This window comes from Pelophylax lessonae (genome assembly GCF_965119305.1).
Source record: "Pelophylax lessonae genome assembly, chromosome: 12".
Lineage (NCBI taxonomy): Eukaryota > Metazoa > Chordata > Amphibia > Anura > Ranidae > Pelophylax > Pelophylax lessonae.
In genome coordinates this window covers 135331051-135352280 of record NC_138779.1, presented here as the reverse complement: position 1 = coordinate 135352280, position 21230 = coordinate 135331051, and the positions used below count along the sequence as shown (strand labels likewise).

Sequence of the window (21230 nt, the reverse complement as noted above, 5' to 3'; positions counted from 1 at the left end):
GCATTGGGGTTGGAATTTCCTGACTCCTTATCATATTTTCAGCTCTGGCAAATTAAAATCTAAAATTCATCTGGGTACAGTGTTTGATTGTCAATTAAAATATCACAGCACTGAAAAATGGCCTGGATAGAAAAGAGGTGCCGCAAGCTGGTTCTGAAGTAGTCAAAAGGTGTCATATCACCCCCTCCTTCTTTTAATTGAGTCTGTACATTTTATTTCCCCCCTGCCTGATATGTTTTATCTCACTTTGAGCACCTTTCTTTATTATTATTTGGCAAACTGTAAACTTATTTCCTTGTTTGTTTCAGATGGGGGCATAGTGGGTATAAAGAACTGTACCCTGAAGAATTTGACACAGAAAGGTATGTATAAAAATGTAGGACTGTAATATATCTGTTTTGTGTATTTTCCTTGATGGGTGTATATAGTTTTGTTTTTTATACTCTGATCAATCAAAACATATGATCACGGAGTTGTTCTGGCTCTAACAACTCCGTGGTCATTTGGAAAGTCCCTGGCAAAGAGGAGGCGCTGGACTCCCTTGCTCTTGATAGAAAAGGGAGTGGCATATATGGCTGACGCCTCTGCGGGAAGCTGTTGGATTTTCAGTTCGCACCACAGGTTAATGCGGCCAGGAGGGCCCTCTGGGTCAAGACCTGGGATGGAGACTACGCTTCAAAGAATAAGGTATGTAACATCCCCTTTGAGGGTAGCTTACTGTTCGGTCCGGAGCTTAACAAAGTGTTAGCAAGGTCAACTGACAAATCCAAAGGATTCCTGTCCAAAAGAAGGGGTGGGGGTTTTTGATCTTGAGGTAGTAGAAGTAGGTTTTTGCCTCCGTCCCTTGTGTCTAAAAGGTAGGGGGTTTTTTTTGGTGTCTCAAGCCAAAGTAGTGGGACTTTGTGGGCAAGTAATGAGTTTAATTCAAGAAGTAAAATCATTTGGATTTATTCCATTAATACATATAACATACGTATCGATAATGTGAGCTCACATTATCGATACGTATGTTATATGTATTAATGAAATAAATCCAAATTATTTTACTTCTTGAATTAAACTCATTACTTGCCCACAAAGTCCCACTACTTTTGCTTGAGACACCAAAAAAAAACCCCTATCCTGTCCAAAAGAAAAGCCGAAAAGGTTTTTTTGTCGCCCAAGAGGAGAAACTCAATCAGAGGGGGTATAGACACATCCCCGACGAAGGCCTTTAACAAAAACAAGGGGAAATTGAACGTCCTATTCCCCAATTCTGGGCCCAACAGCGATAAACCCCAAGGACGCTACCTACCAGTGGAAGGAGGATTACGACACGGTTTTAAACTATGGCAAAGTTTTTGTGCAAACCCTTTAATCCTGAAGGTAATCAAGGAGGGGTACAGGATAGAATTCATGACATGACTGGCAGCACTATGGGCACTGACTGTGGGCACTGATGGGGGGCACTGTTGGCAGTTGTGGCATTTTTTTTCCCCTCTTCTGTAATCAGGGCACTGGTGATCAGTGCCCTGATTACATTCCTTTGTGTCCCCTTACCGGTGATCTGCTCTCCTCTTCCTCACACTGCAGTCTCCGTGTGAGGAAGGAGAGCTGGCGATGAGAGATGATCTCATATGTTTACATATGAGATCATCTCTCATTGCACGGTCCGATCACGTGGTAAATGGCCGCTGTGATTGGCCATTCACCACGATCTATGATTGGCTGTGTCCAAGGGACACGGCCGACACAGATTTTCCCCGATGCGCGCTCACGGGAGCGCGCGGGGAGCCTGTTTCTGGGAGGCCGTTTAAAGACGGCCTCCCGGAAATTCGAGTCCGCGCTGTAGCCGTACTTCAGCTATAGCGCGGGCCGGAAGTGGTTAAGATCATTAAGGCTGTAACCTGTTGGAGAAGAACCTTTAATCTGTGTATCCATTGGGGGTCATAAGGATTTCCTGTAAGGCGTGCTCAGATCCCTGTAATGGGGATCATTCAACTCTGGTAAGAGGCCACACTTATTGGTGTTTGGTGGAGGCTTTATCTCTTTACTTACCACCTGGTCCGCGGGAATTCCTCTTGGACTCCTTTTTTCTATATGGACTTTCATTACTAAGTGATTTATGGAATTACATATAGTTTGTATGGACTCACCTTTATCTTAAGCTTTTGCTTAGATTGAGATCACTGTGTCGAGCGCTGTATACCTTGTTTTTATTTTCTTATAGTTGAGGTTTTACAACTGTTTTATATTAGCAGCTGATACTTTCTTTGTAACTCTATCTATCAAGCGCAGTGTAATTTTGTTTTTAACCCTTCTCAGCAAGTATCGGGTTTCTACTCCCAAGTTTTCCTTGGGGCAAAACCCTTGGGCAAACATCGCCTAATCCTAAACCTGAAAGGCCTCAACTGATCGAGCCAATACAGGAAATTCAAGGTGGAATCCATCTTCTCAGTAAGTTCCTTAATTCCAGAGGCAGCCTTTTTAGTAACCCTCGACCAGAAGGACGCTTACCTCCACATCCGGATCCATCCCAGCCATCAGAAATTTTTGAGGTTTGCTATTCGAGTGAGAAGGCAAATCCGTCTTTCAGTACCAGGCTCTCCCTTCTGGGATCTCGTCAGCTCCTTGCATATTCACAAAAAACATGGCGAAAGTCCTGCAGGAGCTCAGATTGAAAGGAGACTAGATAGTACCATATCTGGACGACTTTCTAACCTATGGTCAGACAAAAGAAGAGGTGTTGGCAAACCTTCAAACAACTGAAATTTTCCTTGCCTCACTGGCTGGAAAATCGACACGCAAAAATCAAACAGAATCCCATCTCAGAGGGTGGTATTTCTGGGTTACACTATCAATTTAGTGGCCCAAAGGACCTTCTTGCTGGAGGACAAAATAATAAAACTGACCAATGCGACTAAACAGCTGATCACTGCAACCAGGGCAACAAGAAGGAACATACTGATCCTCCTAGGCCTCATGCTGCTTCCATCTCTGCTGTTCAATGGGGCCAATTTCACATGAGAGCACTACAGTGCCATCTCCTAAGTCATTGGGATGGAAAGACAACCTCCCTGGAGGAGAAGATCCCCATCCCATCTTATCCGAAAGTTCCTAGCTTGGTGGCTCAAAAAGGACCCGCTGACAAAGGGAAGGCTCTGGCTTCCGCTTATCCAGGTCAGAGTCGCCACGGACCCAAGCGCCATAGGTTGGGGAGCCCACATAGGCCACCAGGTAAGACAGGGAGCCTGGAACTATACAGGACCAGAAGTTTCCTCTAATTTTAGGGAGCTCACGGCAGTATGGGAATCTCTGCTTGCTTTCCAGAAAGAAATGATGGGCAGACACATCCACGTACTGTCGGGACAATGTCACAACGGTGGCCTACATCAACCACCAAGGGAGCACACAGTCAAAACCTCTGATGAGGGGAGTCCACGAACCCACTCTCTCGGGCATAAATGCATTCGCTATCCCTCCCAGAGATCCACATCAAAGGGACGAACAACACTGTGGCGGATCTTTTAAGTCGCAGACAACTGGATCCAACAGAATGGGAGTTGAACCCCCAAATCTTCTCGGCACTGACTGAGCTGGGGTTCCCCAGAAGTAGACCTGTTCGCCACAGCGAAGAACAAAGTAGCAAATTATTTCTCCTTGGAAAGAGAAAAGGACTCTTTAGGGATAGACTTCCTGGGGTTCCCATGGCGATTTAACCTCACCTACGCATTTACACCAATCCAACTTATTCCCAGGACAATCAGGAAGATTCGGCTAGAGGGATTTATATTGATTCTCCTGGCACCTTACTGGGCAAAAGGGCATGGTTCACGCCACTGAAAAAGATGGCGGAAGAAGACCCTTGGATCCTACCGAGCCAGAGCGATCTACTATCGCAATCGGGAGCTTATCGACCACAAATCCAAACCTTGAAACTGTCAGCATGGACCCTGCACGGCGCACGCTGCTGGACAAGGGACTCTCTGCCAAGGTGGTAGACACCCTACTACAAAGTAGTAAGCCAGTAACCAGGAAGATTTGCGGCATTATGCAGTCCATAAATAGAAGTTTGCAGAGCATAAGTACGATTCTAGACTTCCTCCTGGAGGGTGTAGAAGGCCAGCTCACATGGAGTACCCTCAAGGTCCATGTGGCAGCCCTATCCGTATTCCTTGACATGCCGATCAACAATCAATTAGTAAAATTACTTTTTCAAATCCATTGAGAGAACCCGTCCCAGCAAGTGCCAGAGGGAAGCCCCCTGGGATCTCTCATTGGTGCTCAAGTCCTGCACCAGAGACTCTTTTGAACCACTCACGGAAGCATCCCTTAAACATCTCACCCTTAAGGTAGCATTACCATCATATCGGCCAGCCGTACAAGTGAGCTACAAGCCCTGTTTTTAAAAGAACCATTCCTCACGATCTTTCCAGACAAGCTGGTAATCAAAACAGATCCTCTGTTCCTCCCTAAAGGCACATCGGCATTTCATTGGTCACAAGAGGTGGTATTCCCAGATTTTTGCCAGAAACCTTCTAACCAGGGAGAAGAGGCTTTTGCTGTTTTGGACGTCAGGAGGTGTGTCCTACGTTTGTGGTAGGTCACTAAACCCTTCAGAAAGGCGTCCAACCTCTTCATACTGTTGGAGGCACTCATTAGGGAAAGTCAGCATCTAAAAGTTCTATAGCCAGATGGATCAAGATGGCGATAGAAACAGCCTACTCGACCCAAATCCAATTGAGTCATCCAGATGCGAAGGCGTACTCCACTCGCTCTGTAGCTACTTCGTGGGTGGAAAAGGCTGAGACATCCATCAAGAAAATTTTGCCGAGCAGTCGCCTTGTCCAGTGACTCCACTTTCGTGAGCCACTACAGGATTGATCTAATCTCTGCCCAAGATCTGACCTTTTGTCGGAAGGTCCTGCAAGTGGTAGTCCCATCCTAAGTATGCATCGTTGGGGTCTCATGTGACCGTCCTGGAGGATGATTTGGGACAGTCTGAGTTATTACCTGATAATTCTCTTTCCATGAATCCTCCAGGACGGTGGACCCCATCCTTACTAATAGAAAATGTAACTAGATATATCAGGCTGTTTGTCCTGGACAGCAAAAGGCAATCTTTATACGACTAAGGGGCAGCCAGTGGGTGGCCTTTTTTAAACCTATCTGTGCTTGTGTTTCTTGCAGGAGGAGGAGCCTATTTCTCCTGATACGGAGTTATCAGGTAATGAATCTTGACTCTAATGACTTTTTTGGCTACGAAGAGGCTTGCAAAAAAGTCTAAAATTATTTTTCCTTTACATGAACAGACTGATTAAGTACTTTGACTAGCTATGCCCTGAAAAAGTTTAATACTCCTAAGATTTTTACCGATATTTATCCTATGGAAAAGCATTTTAAAAAGAATCAGTCTTTTCATGTAGTTTCTATCCCTGCCTCCTCCTCCCACTTTTTTTTTTCATTCCAATTTGCCAGCTTCAGACCAAAGAAACTCAGATTTGATGGCCGTCTTGCACCAGTTCAGGAACAAGGAGTGGTTGTACTAGTTCTTTCAGAAGAAAAGTTTCAAGGTTGGGGGACAGCAGCCCAATCCTGGACTGAAAATCTCTAAACAGATCTCTTCATGTTCCAAAACTAAAATATACCTGTACACAATTTGCCAATTGCTTCCATTTAAACAAGGGGGTTTCTGAATCACTAGACATACAAGATGCCTATATCCATATTCCCATTTTCCCATCACACCATCTCTTCCTGCATTTTGCTGTAAAGGACCCACCAAACCTGGTCTGCCAACGTCCAAAGGACAATCCAGTTCCTTTTAAACCTTCAGCTAGATAGTCAACTTTCCAAAATCTGCCCCCCTGTCGTAACACTGTCTGGAGTACCTGGGTCTAATCTTTGACACCGTTCAAGCCTGGGTCCTAATCCCTCAGGTCACAGACCCCTAATTTGATTCTTCATGAGGGTTTTGGGCCTTATGGTGGTCTCCTTCAAAGTTATTCCCTTTTTGTCCAGTTTCATTCCTGACCTCTTCAATCCATCATCCTCAGGACATTGAATAAACAAATTCTATCCCTGGATCTCACAACGCTTCTATCAAGTCAAGCAAAGATCTCACTAGCTTGATGGATCTGCTATCCTGCCCTGGAATTAGGAAATTCTTCTCTTCATAATATTTGGAACATTGTAACGACCGATGCAAGTCTTACATGCTGGGGCAGAGTTTAAAACTCCCTGACTGTTCAGGGAACATGGTCACAGCCAGACCTTCAAGAGTCTGGAACTGGGAGCCATCAGTTTGTCTCCGCAACACTAGACCTTCCTTTTAAGAGGTCACACAGTGGGGGTACAATCGGACAGTGCCACAGCAGTGGCCTATATAAATCATCAAAGGGGCACCAGAAGCCTAGCAGCCCTGAAAGAAACAAGGCTAATCGTGGCTCTCATGGGCAGAAACTTACATTCCAGCTCTCTTACCTATCTACAGTCAAGGAGTAGATAGTTGACAGGCAGACTTCCTAAGTAGTCAATGCCTTGGCTTGGGGGAGTGGTCTCTGCAACCTAGAGTTCTTTCAAAATCTCTGTAAAGGTGAGAATAACCAGATGTAGACGTCATGGTCTCCAGCTTGAACAACAAGCTGAACAAATTTGTGACCAGGACCTGGAATCCTTTAGCTTTTGCATTAGATACTCTGGGGATTCCTTGGACTCTCTTAAAACTGGTATATTCCTAACTGCCGATGAAGATCTTCCCTCGACTGCTGTGCAAGATAGAGAAGGGTTCCAGTGATTCTCATTGCACCAAATTTTGGATGAACATGGTACACAGGCATACTAAGATTTCGTGTGGACGATCCTTGGCCTCTTCCAAACCGACCAGACCTCCCTGTTCCATCATGTTTCTCAGTCACTGGCTTTATTGACATGGCTTTTGAAACCAAATCCTAAAGGATAGGGGTATCTCCGACTTGGCCATCCTCACTTTGCCCAGAGCAAGTGAATCCAACCCCTGCATTATTTACCATCCTACATGAAGGGCCTTCTATGCATGGTGTGAGGACAGAAGGCTTCACCCCAGAGAATACTCGATTACTTACAGGTATATTCTGGCTTTTATTGTGTCTGGTCTTGACCACCATCTAGCCCTATACAGTCTTAAGAGACAGGTTCCTGACTTATCCATCCTCTTCCAGAAACCTCCCTGCCTTGCAGACCCATATCAGTACTTTTACAGGGAGTTTCTCCTACAATTCCCCCACTTCAACCACCTATATCACCTAGGAATTCCTACCTGGTGCTGTCTGCTCCTCCATAGACCTCCCATTCCTCTGTTGAGGCTGACAGGGTGTGAGTAGAGAAGAGCCGATAAGCAGCACCCCTGACAGGGGGATCTGCACTGATCAGTGCAGGCACCACCAGCAGTGCCCACCAGTGATATCTGTCAGTGCCGTCTATCATTGGCCATCAGTGCTACATATTAGTGCTTCCTCATCAGTGCCCGTCAGTGCAGTATTATCAGTAAAGGAGACAACCTACTTATTTACAAAATGTTATACCAGAAACAAAGAAAAATCCTTCTTTTTTTTTTTTTTTTTTCAAATTTTTTTTTTTTTTTTTTTTTTGTGTATAGCACCCAGTGATAATTAAATACTACTAAAAGAAAGCTCTGTCTTAAAAAAAAAAAAAAAAAAAAGGTGAAATTTTTTTTTTGTTTGGATACAGCACCATTGCATGGCCGTGCAATTGTCATTCAAAGTGTGACAGCACTGAAAGCTGAAAATTGGCCTGGGCAGGAAGGGGTTGAAAGTGCCCTGTATTTAAGTAGTTAATCCATAACATATGGACATTTTAAGTTGTCTCAAACATACTTTTAAGGCCACCGTCATTTGCGATCGCAAGCAGTTGATACTCTTCTAGCATAGACAAAGTTGTTTCACCTGGCTTATTCGCAAGTAATGATCTGTATTTGCAGCCATTCCCTAGTGCTGGCATCACCGCCTCCACTCCACCTCAAATCATCATAGATTTTTATAAGGAGCGCGCAACCTAGATCCCTCGCATGCGCAGTTTGCAGTAGTGTTCATTCTCCTGTGAAAATCTAATGCTGCTGCTGATCTGACATAAGGTGGAGCTCAGTTGGTAATGCAAGTGATGGGCAGCAGCTCTAAATACAGATGACTCTTCACGCACTCATTGTTTACCGCTTACCACTTGCTGGGAGTCCAGATTTTTTAAAAAATCACGGACCAGTACGGGGCCCGGAGGTTGGGAACTGCTGTGCTGCTATCCCACATAACGGGTACTTGTGGATAGATGTTGTAATTTCTTTACTGCACGCTCTCTCCTTTTCAGAGCTTTCAAGCAATCCCTACGTAGTGTAAAACCCTTTTTTTTTTCCCCCCAAAGTCTGCCTGAATACAATAGCATCTCCCCTTCAACATTCAATGATTTGACGGAACTATGATTTATTTTTCTATTGCCTGACTCACTTTGCTATGAAAATAAACCATCAGCCTGTGAGTCTAGAAAAGAAGGGCTTATGTAATTTTATCCAAGCCGACTTTGCTGCACTTACCTTCGTTGCTGTGGACATTTTCCCGTTAGTCTTTTTACACCTGCTATCAACAACTATCTTCATAGTGCAAAAAGGGCTTACAGAAAACTTCATGGACAGGTAGTGTTAGACGGAATAGGCAAAAGAATAGCAAGGCTCACATTAATCACTTCAATACTGCCATACGTAAAAATACAGCCTCGCATTGGGATGGTTATACCAGCATCATGGCTGAGGCTACAACCATGATCCCAGTACTTTTTTTTTTTTTTAATCGATTCTTTCTCTTTCATGTAAAAGTTATCTGAGCGGCTTCACAGCCTCTGGAAAACTTTTACAGGTCGCGGAAGGGGGTCCCCTCCTTTCCCGCTGCCTTTACCAGGCTCTCCCATCCAATTGGAGGGTTCATTCTCAATTGCTGAGAAGAGTGACAGGAATGGAAATTCCTGCCCCCCTTCTGTGAAGTCAGAAACCAAAGGCGATAAGGATTTTGTCCCTTACCGGAGCATCTGATCAAACTGATCTCAGTTTGATCAGATGCTGTGGAGGCCAGAGGAGTGATATGGGGTCCAATAGACTCCAGAGCGCTCCAAAAAGAGGATCTTTCATGGCCTGTGCTATAATGGAGGATGTTGTTCATCCCTTGTAATAGCAATAAAGTTGATTAAAAATGTAAAGATGCGGTGTAAAAGTAATTAACTGTAATAAAATATAAAAATGTAATGTCTTGTAGCTTGTTGCCATTCCTCGTGTGCGTGTGTGTGCAGTTTTAAAGCATGAAATGTTTCTTTCCTAAAAGTACATATTCTAACTGGATACTAACATTTTATAGGTAAAGTTGATCCAGGAAATATCCGATTGCCTGTTGGAGCAAATTGGATCATGCTTTGCTGGGTTTTTTCTTTTTTTCCTCTGGATTAACTGGATATAGGATTGTATAATTTTTTCCCCCTTTTTATTGGTTGAACTAGATGTTTTTTTTTTCTTTCAACTAGACTATGCAACTATGTTTCTTTTTACTCAGCGTAAAATTATATTTTGCCAAAAGGTAGGTATTATTGTATTGTGTTTGTGTTCACTAAATTCAAGGAATTGCATTTTTTTTCCCCAAAAAATTTGCATATGAAAAACCACTACACAAATATTGTGTGACCTAAAAAAATTGCAACACCCACCATTATATTCTCTAGGGCTTCTGCTTAAAATAAATATAATGTTTGGGGGTAATTTTCCAGCAAAAAAAAAAATGCAGATTTTTATATGTATAAGTCAAGTGGATTACCTAACTGCATGTCTAGGCAAATTTAAAAAAAGCAAAAACATTCAGTACATCACCGCAAAACATGGATTTTCCCATGCTTTATCCCTGTAAAATGCTGATGGTACAGAAAAAAAAAACTGTGGATCTTGTCAGATATCCAATATATTCCTAACTTCCTGTTTGAGCTAATAGCACAGTGCCTCTGTTGCACTGAATCTCCTATCCGCATCGTCAGTCTTGCCTAGTTTTCCAATGCTAGACTATAGAACACCTCCAACTCCTCTTATCTTCATAACATAAAGAGAAGGTAGAAGGCCAGCCAGGTCAAGAGGAACGAAAAGATCCTACCTCAGGTGTTGTAGTGGTTGGTACAGCAATGGTGAGAGCCTCTCCCACCTCCTCTGCATTACTCTGGTCTCCCGCACTCTGAGTCTGATCTGTCAAATGACAGGTCAGCCATGCTGTTTACACTGGGAGTTCGCCACACTTAATTTAAACATAGGACCTCTGCTGTTTTACAGCAGGTTCTGTCTTCATCAGGAGTTCTGACACTTCTGATACATGCAGTGCTCTAGTTACACGGAGAAAGCTACTTTTCTAGTGTAAACCGCATTATGGATCTGTCAATGTGATTATGTGTGGTGGCAAAGAAGGCAGTACTTAATACCCACATGCTGCACATATGCTTCCAATGGAGCCTGAGGTTTCTGTGCTGAGACAGCACAGTGACCGAGCTTTCACTGACAGCTCCCAGGCTTTAATTACAATCAAGATCATGATTCTTCTGATCATGTAGCCACTATGGAAGCCAAACACCGTAGTCATCTGATCTAGAAGTTCGTCTCGCACACCAAGCTCATATCATTCTGCCCATCCTGTGCTCTCCTCTGACTTTACCAGCAAGATCAATACTACAACTAACATTCCCTCCCCTCATACAAGGGTACTAGGTGTAGTCCTGGACCAAATCTCTGTAAACTCTCTCAAATGTGCCCCTTTTTAACCAATTAAACCACCAAGCTACTCATTCACTGCCTTGGTATCCAGACAAGATGTTGAGGTAAAACCAAAGGAATGACTGTTTACTGAACAGAAAATCAAAATACTAGTGGTTACACTCTGCTTGTGCCACATCCCTCATGAACTATATAAAATTGTTTTCCCTTTAATATTAGGACTTTTTAGACACTTTTATGTTTGATCATACAAATGAAATAATGTTTATAAAAAAATTATATAAATGGGTATATAAATTGTCCATCCAAAAATTGGGTGGACAAGCAGAAGCTTCAGATTTTGTTTAGATGTAATGTCTACGTGCAATACCATGTGATTGACTTTAAGTGACACCTCCCATACCCCTGATGAGAGTTTTTGCTTTTTGAAACGCGTCGGATGGAGGAAGTTACATCTTCATCATTGCATCCTTCACAGTTGGTGTTTTCGCAGTCCATCGTAATATGTATACATTGTGTCGTGTGAACATTATCATGTATTTTTTTGTATTTGTAATAACCAATTTTTTAGCATGTATTAATAAAATGTATCTTTTTTTTTTTTTAAATTTTCATTTGTATGATCAAACATAAAAGTGCCTAAAAAGCCCCAATATTCAGGGGAAACAATTTTGTATAGTTTATTGAACAGAAATACAGATTTTTATACACTTTAAAAGTAGGTCAGTCACCACATGAACAATAAAACCAAATATTACCTAACACATCACACAATGGTTAGATAACAAGGTAGAGTTGACACAAGGCTTGTCCCATCATCTAGTAACCTCCAAGAGTTAGCCAACAGACAGAAACAATACATGACTCTACTCAATTAACAATGGGAATTGACACTTACGAGGCACATAATAAACACTCAACAAATAGTGATCCCACCGCTCCTCAGACTGTCTAGCATCATTGTACAACAGTCTAGCATCAGTCTACAACAGTCTGAGACAAACTCCTACAATGTTCCAGCAGTCTGAAAAAGTGGAATTACTTTATCTTCATAGATTTCTTGAGGGATATTGATAAATATTTCTATCCCAAGTGAAGGAGCCTCTCCAACCCAGTCTGCAGGAGGGCTATCCTATTCCCTCTAAACATTTAACCTGTACAAGATTAATATTACACACCCCTCCAGAAGGGAAGCTTTATTGTCCTTATTCAGAGAATTAATCCAAGCCTTGCTCTCAGCATCCATCATGTTGTTTTCCATCATTAAAGGATGATCTGCTCTCCCCTTTGGCCATAAACAGTGGGTAGGGGGCAAGCCCCTAGTCCCCTCCAAAAGCCACTGTCCAAGTTGGGTCTGTCACACCTGACTCTACACAGACTATCCCTCTTTATTCTATCATGAATCTTCCACCAGATCTATCTACCTTAGCAGTGCCTGCCACCCCTAATGAATACATTCAAAATCTGAAATGTAAAAAATCCGCGCTTAGGATAATTCTAGATTCCTAGTATTTAATGTTGGCTGCAGCCCACCTTTATACTATATTACTAAGAATATAGTGAGGATGAAGAAAAAGGAGGGGGAAGGTGTATGGCGCTGCCAAAAAGTGCTGATGTTTCTATATGTCCAAAAAATAAGTGTTAAAGGTATATACAATATAAATCACCAATATGAATAAAGTGTCCAGTGCATCGTATGTGTCTTCCTAATAAATGTGCAATACTAAAGGATGATTCAACTATGATAAATATTTGTGCTGAACTGTGAAAAAAAGTGGATACAAAATAGGTGAGAATTTAGTGTGATAAGAAATTTGTGTGAAATGTATGAATTATACAAAATATAAAAACTATATAAAAGGTGTGAAATATACAAAATATAAAAAATATAAATATATAAAATATAAAAAATAGTGGATCCACTTAAATCTACAGCCGTAAAATACAAACCATCAAGTATGACTTAAATGAGGTGCACAATAGGTAGATAAATATTATGGCAGCAATAATACAAGAATAAATAAGTCCGTTACACCTAAGAGAGAACAAATAGTCCCACAATGCTAAAAACTTTCCCTAAAAAACTTGGCAAAAAAAGGTGACTTGAGTGCAGGTGTTCTGATGATAAATGTTAAAGGTGCTCAGGTATATGGTGACCATTCAGTGCTCCCCGCACCCCTTGGACCGCACTCACCAGAACTATGTACCCCTGCAGGGGTATCAGGCCTTGAATCTATAATCCTGGATCTCCTCCAATGACCATCAAAGTGGTTGGGTGGTCCGATTATCTGCCCGAATCTTGTGAACCCGGTTCCTCAGCAGTCCAAAGTCCTGAGAACTTGTAGCAGCTGCGGAACGCTTGCCTTTCCTTGCCACAAAAAGGCAAGGAAAGGCAAGCGTTCCGCAGCTGCTACAAGTTCTCAGGACTTTGGACTGCTGAGGAACCGGGTTCACAAGATTCGGGCAGATAATCGGACCACCCAACCACTTTGATGGTCATTGGAGGAGATCCAGGATTATAGATTCAAGGCCTGATACCCCTGCAGGGGTACATAGTTCTGGTGAGTGCGGTCCAAGGGGTGCGGGGAGCACTGAATGGTCACCATATACCTGAGCACCTTTAACATTTATCATCAGAACACCTGCACTCAAGTCACCTTTTTTTGCCAAGTTTTTTAGGGAAAGTTTTTAGCATTGTGGGACTATTTGTTCTCTCTTAGGTGTAACGGACTTATTTATTCTTGTATTATTGCTGCCATAATATTTATCTACCTATTGTGCACCTCATTTAAGTCATACTTGATGGTTTGTATTTTACGGCTGTAGATTTAAGTGGATCCACTATTTTTTATATTTTATATATTTATATTTTTTATATTTTGTATATTTCACACCTTTTATATAGTTTTTATATTTTGTATAATTCATACATTTCACACAAATTTCTTATCACACTAAATTCTCACCTATTTTGTATCCACTTTTTTTCACAGTTCAGCACAAATATTTATCATAGTTGAATCATCCTTTAGTATTGCACATTTATTAGGAAGACACATACGATGCACTGGACACTTTATTCATATTGGTGATTTATATTGTATATACCTTTAACACTTATTTTTTGGACATATAGAAACATCAGCACTTTTTGGCAGCGCCATACACCTTCCCCCTCCTTTTTCTTCACATTCAAAATCTGAACAACATGCAAATCCATTTACAACTCTGTCTCAAGCTACTTTACCAATATTGTCTCAATACATCTCCCAAACCTCCCAAGACTCGCTGCTCTCGAGCTCTCGTCTCCTCCTCCCATGCTCATCTCCAGGACTTCTCCTGAGCCTCTCCCATCTTCCGAAATGCTCTACCTTAATCTGTATAGCTATTCCTACTCGATCTATCTTTTGGTCGGGTTCACACTGATGTGGTCGCTGGTTCGTGCCTGGGGTCCGGTGCATGCCTGTTCACTGATTCAGGTGAGAATCGGGTCTGAATTTTTGCCTGTATTCACTCCCGAAACAAAGCCAAAGACACACAGGACCCTTTTCCAGAGCGCTGTGTGAACCAGGTACATTGAGAACTGGTCACACTTTCCTGTCATGGGAATTGGATGCGGGGAAACTAGCAACCAATTTGCATCCATGTGAACCCAGCCTAATAACAAAAGGGGGTGAGTATATGATTGCATAGTCTTACAGCATGAGGCGAGGTGGATTTGGGAGCTGGAGGCGACTAAGTCCCCCGGGCCTCATTGAGAGTTTAATTTTCTCTCCATTTTTACCCTAAATGATGTAAAGAATACAAAACAAGGAAAAAATTAAATTTTTGTTTTTCTCCATTTTTGCCTTAAATAATGTATCCAGAAAATAAAGTGTAAGGAAAGAAGGAGAGGGGGTGATAGGAGAATATTTATTTTTTTCCTGAGGGAAGGAAAATTTTTAATTTTTTTTTTGTTTGCTATTAGTTTAGGAAGATATGGAAAAGTGCATATAAGTAAGCATAATAATATTGGATATTTGGTTTATATGGGGATCTCAATCTGCATATGGATTTCCTGTTACTGATCTTGGCTGTATAACAACTTTTTTGGACAGATGGATCAATCGAAGAGTGGGTTAGGTAAGTATATAGGCACTGTGGATGATTTGTGACATCTAGTGGAGAGATATGGGTATTACAGCCTTTGTTGTCGATTCTCCCAAGGTTCATCCTCTCTGTCCCGGTTTACCCTATGCTAAGATGGCAGATGTCGACGTGCGTCATGCCTTGACGTCATGACGCTCTACACATGTGCAGTAGCGCCGTTTTCGGCCATTTTAGATGGCACAGCCCAGATAAATAGCAGGAAATAAACCTGTTATTGTAAAACAGTCTCTGAAGCAGCCGGGATGTCCGGCGAAACCGGTCAGACTTTTTGACCCAGCTACCTGCTCCTTTGGACATCCAGGCACTCATGAAACCGATTTGCAGATGGTGGTGATGACATCGGTTGAAAGCAATGCAGTACCTGGGACAACTATCCGAGAAGTACTATTCCTACAGAGACTCTGTTTACATTAGTAATTGATGATTGCTATGTATCTATGGAACAATGTCCTCTGCCCCAAATGGGGATGAAGACTGATGCCTAGGACTGTGATATAGGAACTGGGTGGAGTACAGAATATATATATATATATATATATATATATATATGGGCTGGATTGTAATTTTACAACAGTGCTTTGATCCAAAGTCCAGTTAAAAGTTCCTGAGAGAGAGAGAGTTTGTCCACAACGACATGAAACCTTGCTTTTATATAACTGATCACCTGTGGACCGGGAACCCCTGTGTGCATACAGTGCCTTGCGAATGTATGTATTCGGCCCCCTTGAACATTGCGACCTTTTGCCACATTTCAGGCTTCAAACATAAAGATATAAAACTGTAATTTTTTGTGAAGAATCAACAACAAGTGGGACACAGTCATGAAGTGGAACGAAATTTATTGGATATTTCAAACTTTGTTAACAAATAAAAAAACTGAAAAATTGGGCGTGCAAAATTATTCAGCCCCTTTACTTTCAGTGCAGCAAACTCTCTCCAGAAGTTCAGTGAGGATCTCTGAATGATCCAATGTTGACCTAAATGACTAATGATGATAAATAGAATCCACCTGTGTGTAATCAAGTCTCCGTATAAATGCACCTGCACTGTGATAGTCTCAGAGGTCAGTTTAAAGCGCAGAGAGCATCATGAAGAACAAGGAACACACCAGGCAGGTCCGAGATACTGTTGTGGAGAAGTTTAAAGCCGGATTTGGATACAAAAAGATTTCTCAAGCTTTAAACATCCCAAATAGCACTGTGCAAGCGATTAATATTGAAATGGAAGGAGTATCAGAGCACTGCAAATCTACAAAGACCTGGCCGTCCCTCTAAACTTTCAGCTCATACGAGGAGAAGACTGATCGGAGATGCAGCCAAGAGGCCCATGATCACTCTGGATGAACTGCAGAGATCTACAGCTGAGGTAAGAGACTCTGTCCATAGGACAATAATCAGTCGTATACTACACAAATCTTGCCTTTATGGAAGAGTGGCAAGAAGAAAGCCATTTCTTAAAGATATCCATAAAAAGTGTCTTTTAAAGTTTGCCACAAGCCACCTGGGAGACACACCAAACATGTGGAAGAAGGTGCTCTGGTCAGATTTGGCAACAATGCAAAACGTTATGTTTGGCGTAAAAGCAACACAGCTCATCACCCTGAACACACCATCCCCACTGTCAAACATGGTGGTGGCAGCATCATGGTTTGGGCCTGCTTTTCTTCAGCAGGGACAGGGAAGATGGTTAAAATTGATGGGAAGATGGATGGAGCCAAATACAGGACCATTCTGGAAGAAAACCTGATGGGAGTCTGCAAAAGACCTGAGACTGGGAAGGAGACTTGTCTTCCAACAAGACAATGATCCAAAACATAAAGCAAAATCTACAATGGAATGGTTCACAAATAAACATATCCAGGTGTTAGAATGGCCAAGTCAAAGTCCAGACCTGAATCCAATCGAAAATCTGTGGAAAGAACTGAAAACTGCTGTTCACAAACGCTCTCCATCCAACCTCACTGAGCTCAAGCTGTTTTGCAAGGAGGAATGGGCAAAAATTTCAGTCTCTCGATCTGCAAAACTGATAGAGACATACCCCAAGCGACTTACAACTGTAATCGCAGCAAAAGGTGGCGCTACAAAGTATTAACTTAAGTGGGCTGAATAATTTTGCACGCCCAATTTTTCGGTTTTTTATTTGTTTAAAGTTTGAAATGTCTAATAAATTTCTATCCACTTCATGATTGTGTCCCACTTGTCGATTCTTCACAAAAAAATTAGTTTTATATCTTTATGTTTGAAGCCTGAAATGTGGCAAAAGGTTGCAAAGTTCAAGGGGGGCGAATACTTTCGCAAGGCACTGTATGTAAAGGACTGCATATCAAATATACTAATGCGAGGGAGGTGAAGAACCCCATGCATATTGCTAAGGGGATGCTTTTTGTGCCTCTACCTCTTCTGGACCCTTAAGGGCAGGGTTAATGCACTAAAATGTGGTCTGTGTATCTTTGGACTACCAAGAAATGGAGTCTTTGGGACTTGCTACTATTTATGTTCCATGAATCACTGTGTGAATAACACAATCTTACTCTTAAGTTCCCGTTTTATGAACATGCATGACCGATCTCTTGGAAAAGCCAATAAATATGCTAATGATCTTATAGGCCAAATTTATTTGGTTCAGGATGCAACTTCCATTCCCCCGTTGGACTGTAGGAAATTTGCTTTTTGAAAGGCCATGTAGTGAAATATGAAATGGAATACACAGTAAACATAAGTGACAACCAATATGATATTTACACTGTTTGACACATGCAAGCAATAATAGGAGCAGTTTAGCTGGAATTTTCTTTTTTAAAATGTCCTGGGATGTACATGTGGATTTTTATATTTCTTTTGTTCATTGACTGACACAGCTCCTGATCTTCATAACCATTGGGTTAAACTTCCTCCTACAGAAGTAGGAAACTAGGCAGAAAAAGAATCTGACTATGCCTATGGGCAGTCCCAGGGAGGTATACTCCCTCTTCCTGCTATAGGTACTAATTTTTTTTTTTCTGCCTTGTCAGGAGTAAGGACCTAGTTCCTTGCTGGGATCTCTGGTCTTAGATAGAAATTTTTTTCTTCTTTTTTTTTTTCCTTTTGAGATCTACAATCAACTGCCGGACTGGGCGACCGGCTGGATAATGTAGAATAAGTGGTCACCCCGGTCTGGCCAGTGAGCGTCTTGAGGCTGCAGGGCCCTCCGGTGCCAACCATCCATCGATGCACTGACGGCGGCCCTGTAGTCCTTTGTGTCCCGAATGGAGGTGGTTTTCGGGCGACAGGCTAGCAAAAAGTTATTCTTCTGACTTGGCTTGTAACAAAACTGAGTACCTATAGCAGGGAGAGGGCGTATACCCCCCGGGACTGCCCATAGGGCGTAGCCAGATTCTTTTTCTTCCTAGTGTCCTACTCCTGTAGGGGGCAGTATAACCCAATGGTTTTGAAGATCTGGAACTGTGTCCGTCAATGAACATCAGAGAAATGGAATTTTACGGTGAGTCAAAAATCCCCATTATTTTTCTACAATAAAGGGGATTTTTATATGCAGATGGTTGTAGCCGCACATTTACCACCCTCAAAGAGGCATGTATGGAGTAAATGGTTTAAAGGACATTTTGAAGTCTATGGATGGGGGTTGAGCTTGCATCCATTTTTGAGTGAGTGTGTGTTTGAACCCAGCCTTAGGCTTTCTTTAAAAAAATGTCTTCAAGGATCCCTATCCCACCTCCACCTAACAACTGAACTTTTAAGCCTTCCATCAGATTATCCTTCGCAGTTATTACCTTTTGTACCACTTGACCCACCCTGTTGGATTGTAGGATCACATGAGCAGATCCCTCCTAACCTTCTTGTATTGTAATCTAACTGTACTTAAATTTCAAAGTTATTGCACATATAAGCCACTGGCAAAAACAATATGGATAAGATTGTAAACCGCAAAAAGAAACAGAAAACTGCCATGCTAAATGACAAAGCAATAAAGTCCCATAAATATCACATTCCAATTTGAAGTGATATAGTCCAATCATGAAACTAGTAGATCACTCCAAAGTGATCTACTGCCTCTGTGTAAATATTTGGTATCTTTTTATCTTTAACCTCTTAGCGCCGGCGGCTCCTGCCGCTTTAAGAGGGTTATGACCCAAGGAGGCGGGGCACATCTAAGGAACACGTGATGTGACCTCCAATCAGGGCGGTGACGTGGTCCGAAAACTCCTGATCGCAATGAGTGGTCTTGAGCTTTCGGTTAGGGGACAGTAACTGTGCTGAGGACACACTGTGGGAGTTTGATTCATCTTCCATGCATGATTTGCCGGGGAACCGTCGATTATTCCCTAGGAGTGTTCCCTTTGGACACCAGAGAAAAGCCATTGAGGTCTCCCGTTTCGCTGCAAAGGAAAGGGGGTTGATAACTCCTGTCTTAAGGATTTTCCATCATACTGCGCTTATGAGACTTATAATCTAGAGTCCATTTCTTCTGGTAAGCGGCCATCTCATATTATATGGTGGAGGCGCACCCAGGTGTTTCACCTTTTTTATATGATCCTTACTAGCCAAGTATTTCCATATATGTTGAACACTTAATCCTTCACATTTTCCTTCGCATAATCTAATAGTTTAATGATTGGACTATATCACTTCTAATTGGACTAATATTTATGGGACTTTTTATTTCTTTGTCATTTTAGCACGGCAATTAAATGTTTGTATATTATAACTGTACTGTCTGTCTTTTATATTGTAAAGCACTGATATAATAGGAATATAATAACAGTGAGTATCTCTTAAAACAAAAGTAAAACTCTTGATTAGGTCTACATAGTGTATAGATGCTAGAACTAACTGTAAACATGTACAAAGAACTACTTATCTTTATTTCCGTAAATATTAATAAACTTCAAGCCTCCACTGGAGAGGTGTCCTGACATTTATTCTTCACTATTCCTCTTTTAGCGATCGAGGGGAAGAAGGTAGTAAAAGGAAAGCTAATGGACAAGAGAAATCAAGGCACAAAAGCCAAAAAGAACAATCTCGCAAACGTAAACGGTCAAAGAAGAGTCATAAGAAAAAGCAGAAGAAGCGTTCACATAAAAAACTAAAGAAAAGAAAGAAAGAGCAGGTGGAAAGTACAGAGTCTTCAAGCGAAAGCTCAGATGAATCAGAGGAAAAGCGAAAGAAATCTAAGCGAAAGAAGACGACACGGAAAAAGAGGGCAAAGAAACGGCCATCATCCTCCGGACAGGACAGTGATTCATCAAGTGATGAGATGAGCAGTACAGAGGATACTGAAATAGAGGTACGTAAAGAAAGATGGACTGAAAAATCTAGCAAGAAACATCATAGTAGTCATAGCAGATCAAAGTCCAAAAAAGACTCCGACATAGAAACCAGGAAAGGTAGAAGAACCAACTGGAAAGTGGCCAAAGATGAAAGCTCGGAGAGCTCCGATGAGGACTAAATATCCCCGTATTTCTGATTTTTATCAGCCTGAAATCACAGGCATAAAATGTTTGTATATATTTTTTTTTTTTTCAAACCTTTCAAATGTGCAATAATATGTTTAAAAAATATAGTCCTATGGCAACAGTGCTGGTCATGTTTTTGTCCCTAAATTTGAGGAATACTAAAAAGTTAAATAACTTAACTGGAGCAGTTAAAGTATTTTGAAAGGGAGAAAAGTATATGGAAATGTGAGAGGAGAACTGGGGATCATTTGGTACATTGCTGTGCTACTAGAGACGCAGTATAGTTCCAGTTGGATCAGCTCACAAAGATCCATGTTATTTTCTTTTGTTTATCTACCTATAGGTAAGGAATGGATATTCTAACTTTTTGAAAGCCTCTGTCTCACAAATCGGTCTATCCTAATAGTACAGTATAGAGAACAGAGCTTGTATTCACAGATGACCTTCAGGTGATCGGACACTGGCAAAAACACTTGTTAGGGCCACCCCTAATGCAAGCTCATACTATATAAACCTACCCAGAGGTTTTCCACTTTTGTTTATTGACAGACACAGATCCTGTTTCTTCTTAACCATTGGGTTATACTGCCCCCTACAGGAGTAGGACACTAGGCAGGAAAAAGCTTGACTACGCCTATGGGCATTCCCAGGGGGTATACCCCCCACTCTCAGCTATATGCCTAGTCAGGAGTAAGGACCCAGTTCCTTGCTGGGATCTCTGGTCTTGGTAATTTTTTTTCTTTTTGAATGGAATTTTTTCCTCCTTTTTATAATATTTTGTTCCTGTGATCTACAATCAAGTGCTAGACTGGGCGACGAACTGGATAATCTAGATCCTTAGGGTTCCCCGCAGTCAGGCCAGCGAGCGCGTGC

General features: G+C 41.8%; 1 protein-coding gene across 1 annotated transcript in view; it reads left to right on the top strand.

The window, feature by feature from the left end:
* Positions 1-20361, top strand: part of NKAPD1 (NKAP domain containing 1) — a 57267-nt gene extending 36906 nt beyond the window's left edge. The window contains exons 6-7 of the mRNA XM_082274168.1: positions 309-362; positions 19846-20361. Of these exons, the coding sequence (XP_082130294.1) occupies positions 309-362; positions 19846-20350 (559 nt within the window). The 3' untranslated portion in view covers positions 20351-20361. The remainder of the gene's footprint in view (positions 1-308; positions 363-19845) is intronic.
* Positions 20362-21230: the final 869 nt, after the last annotated feature.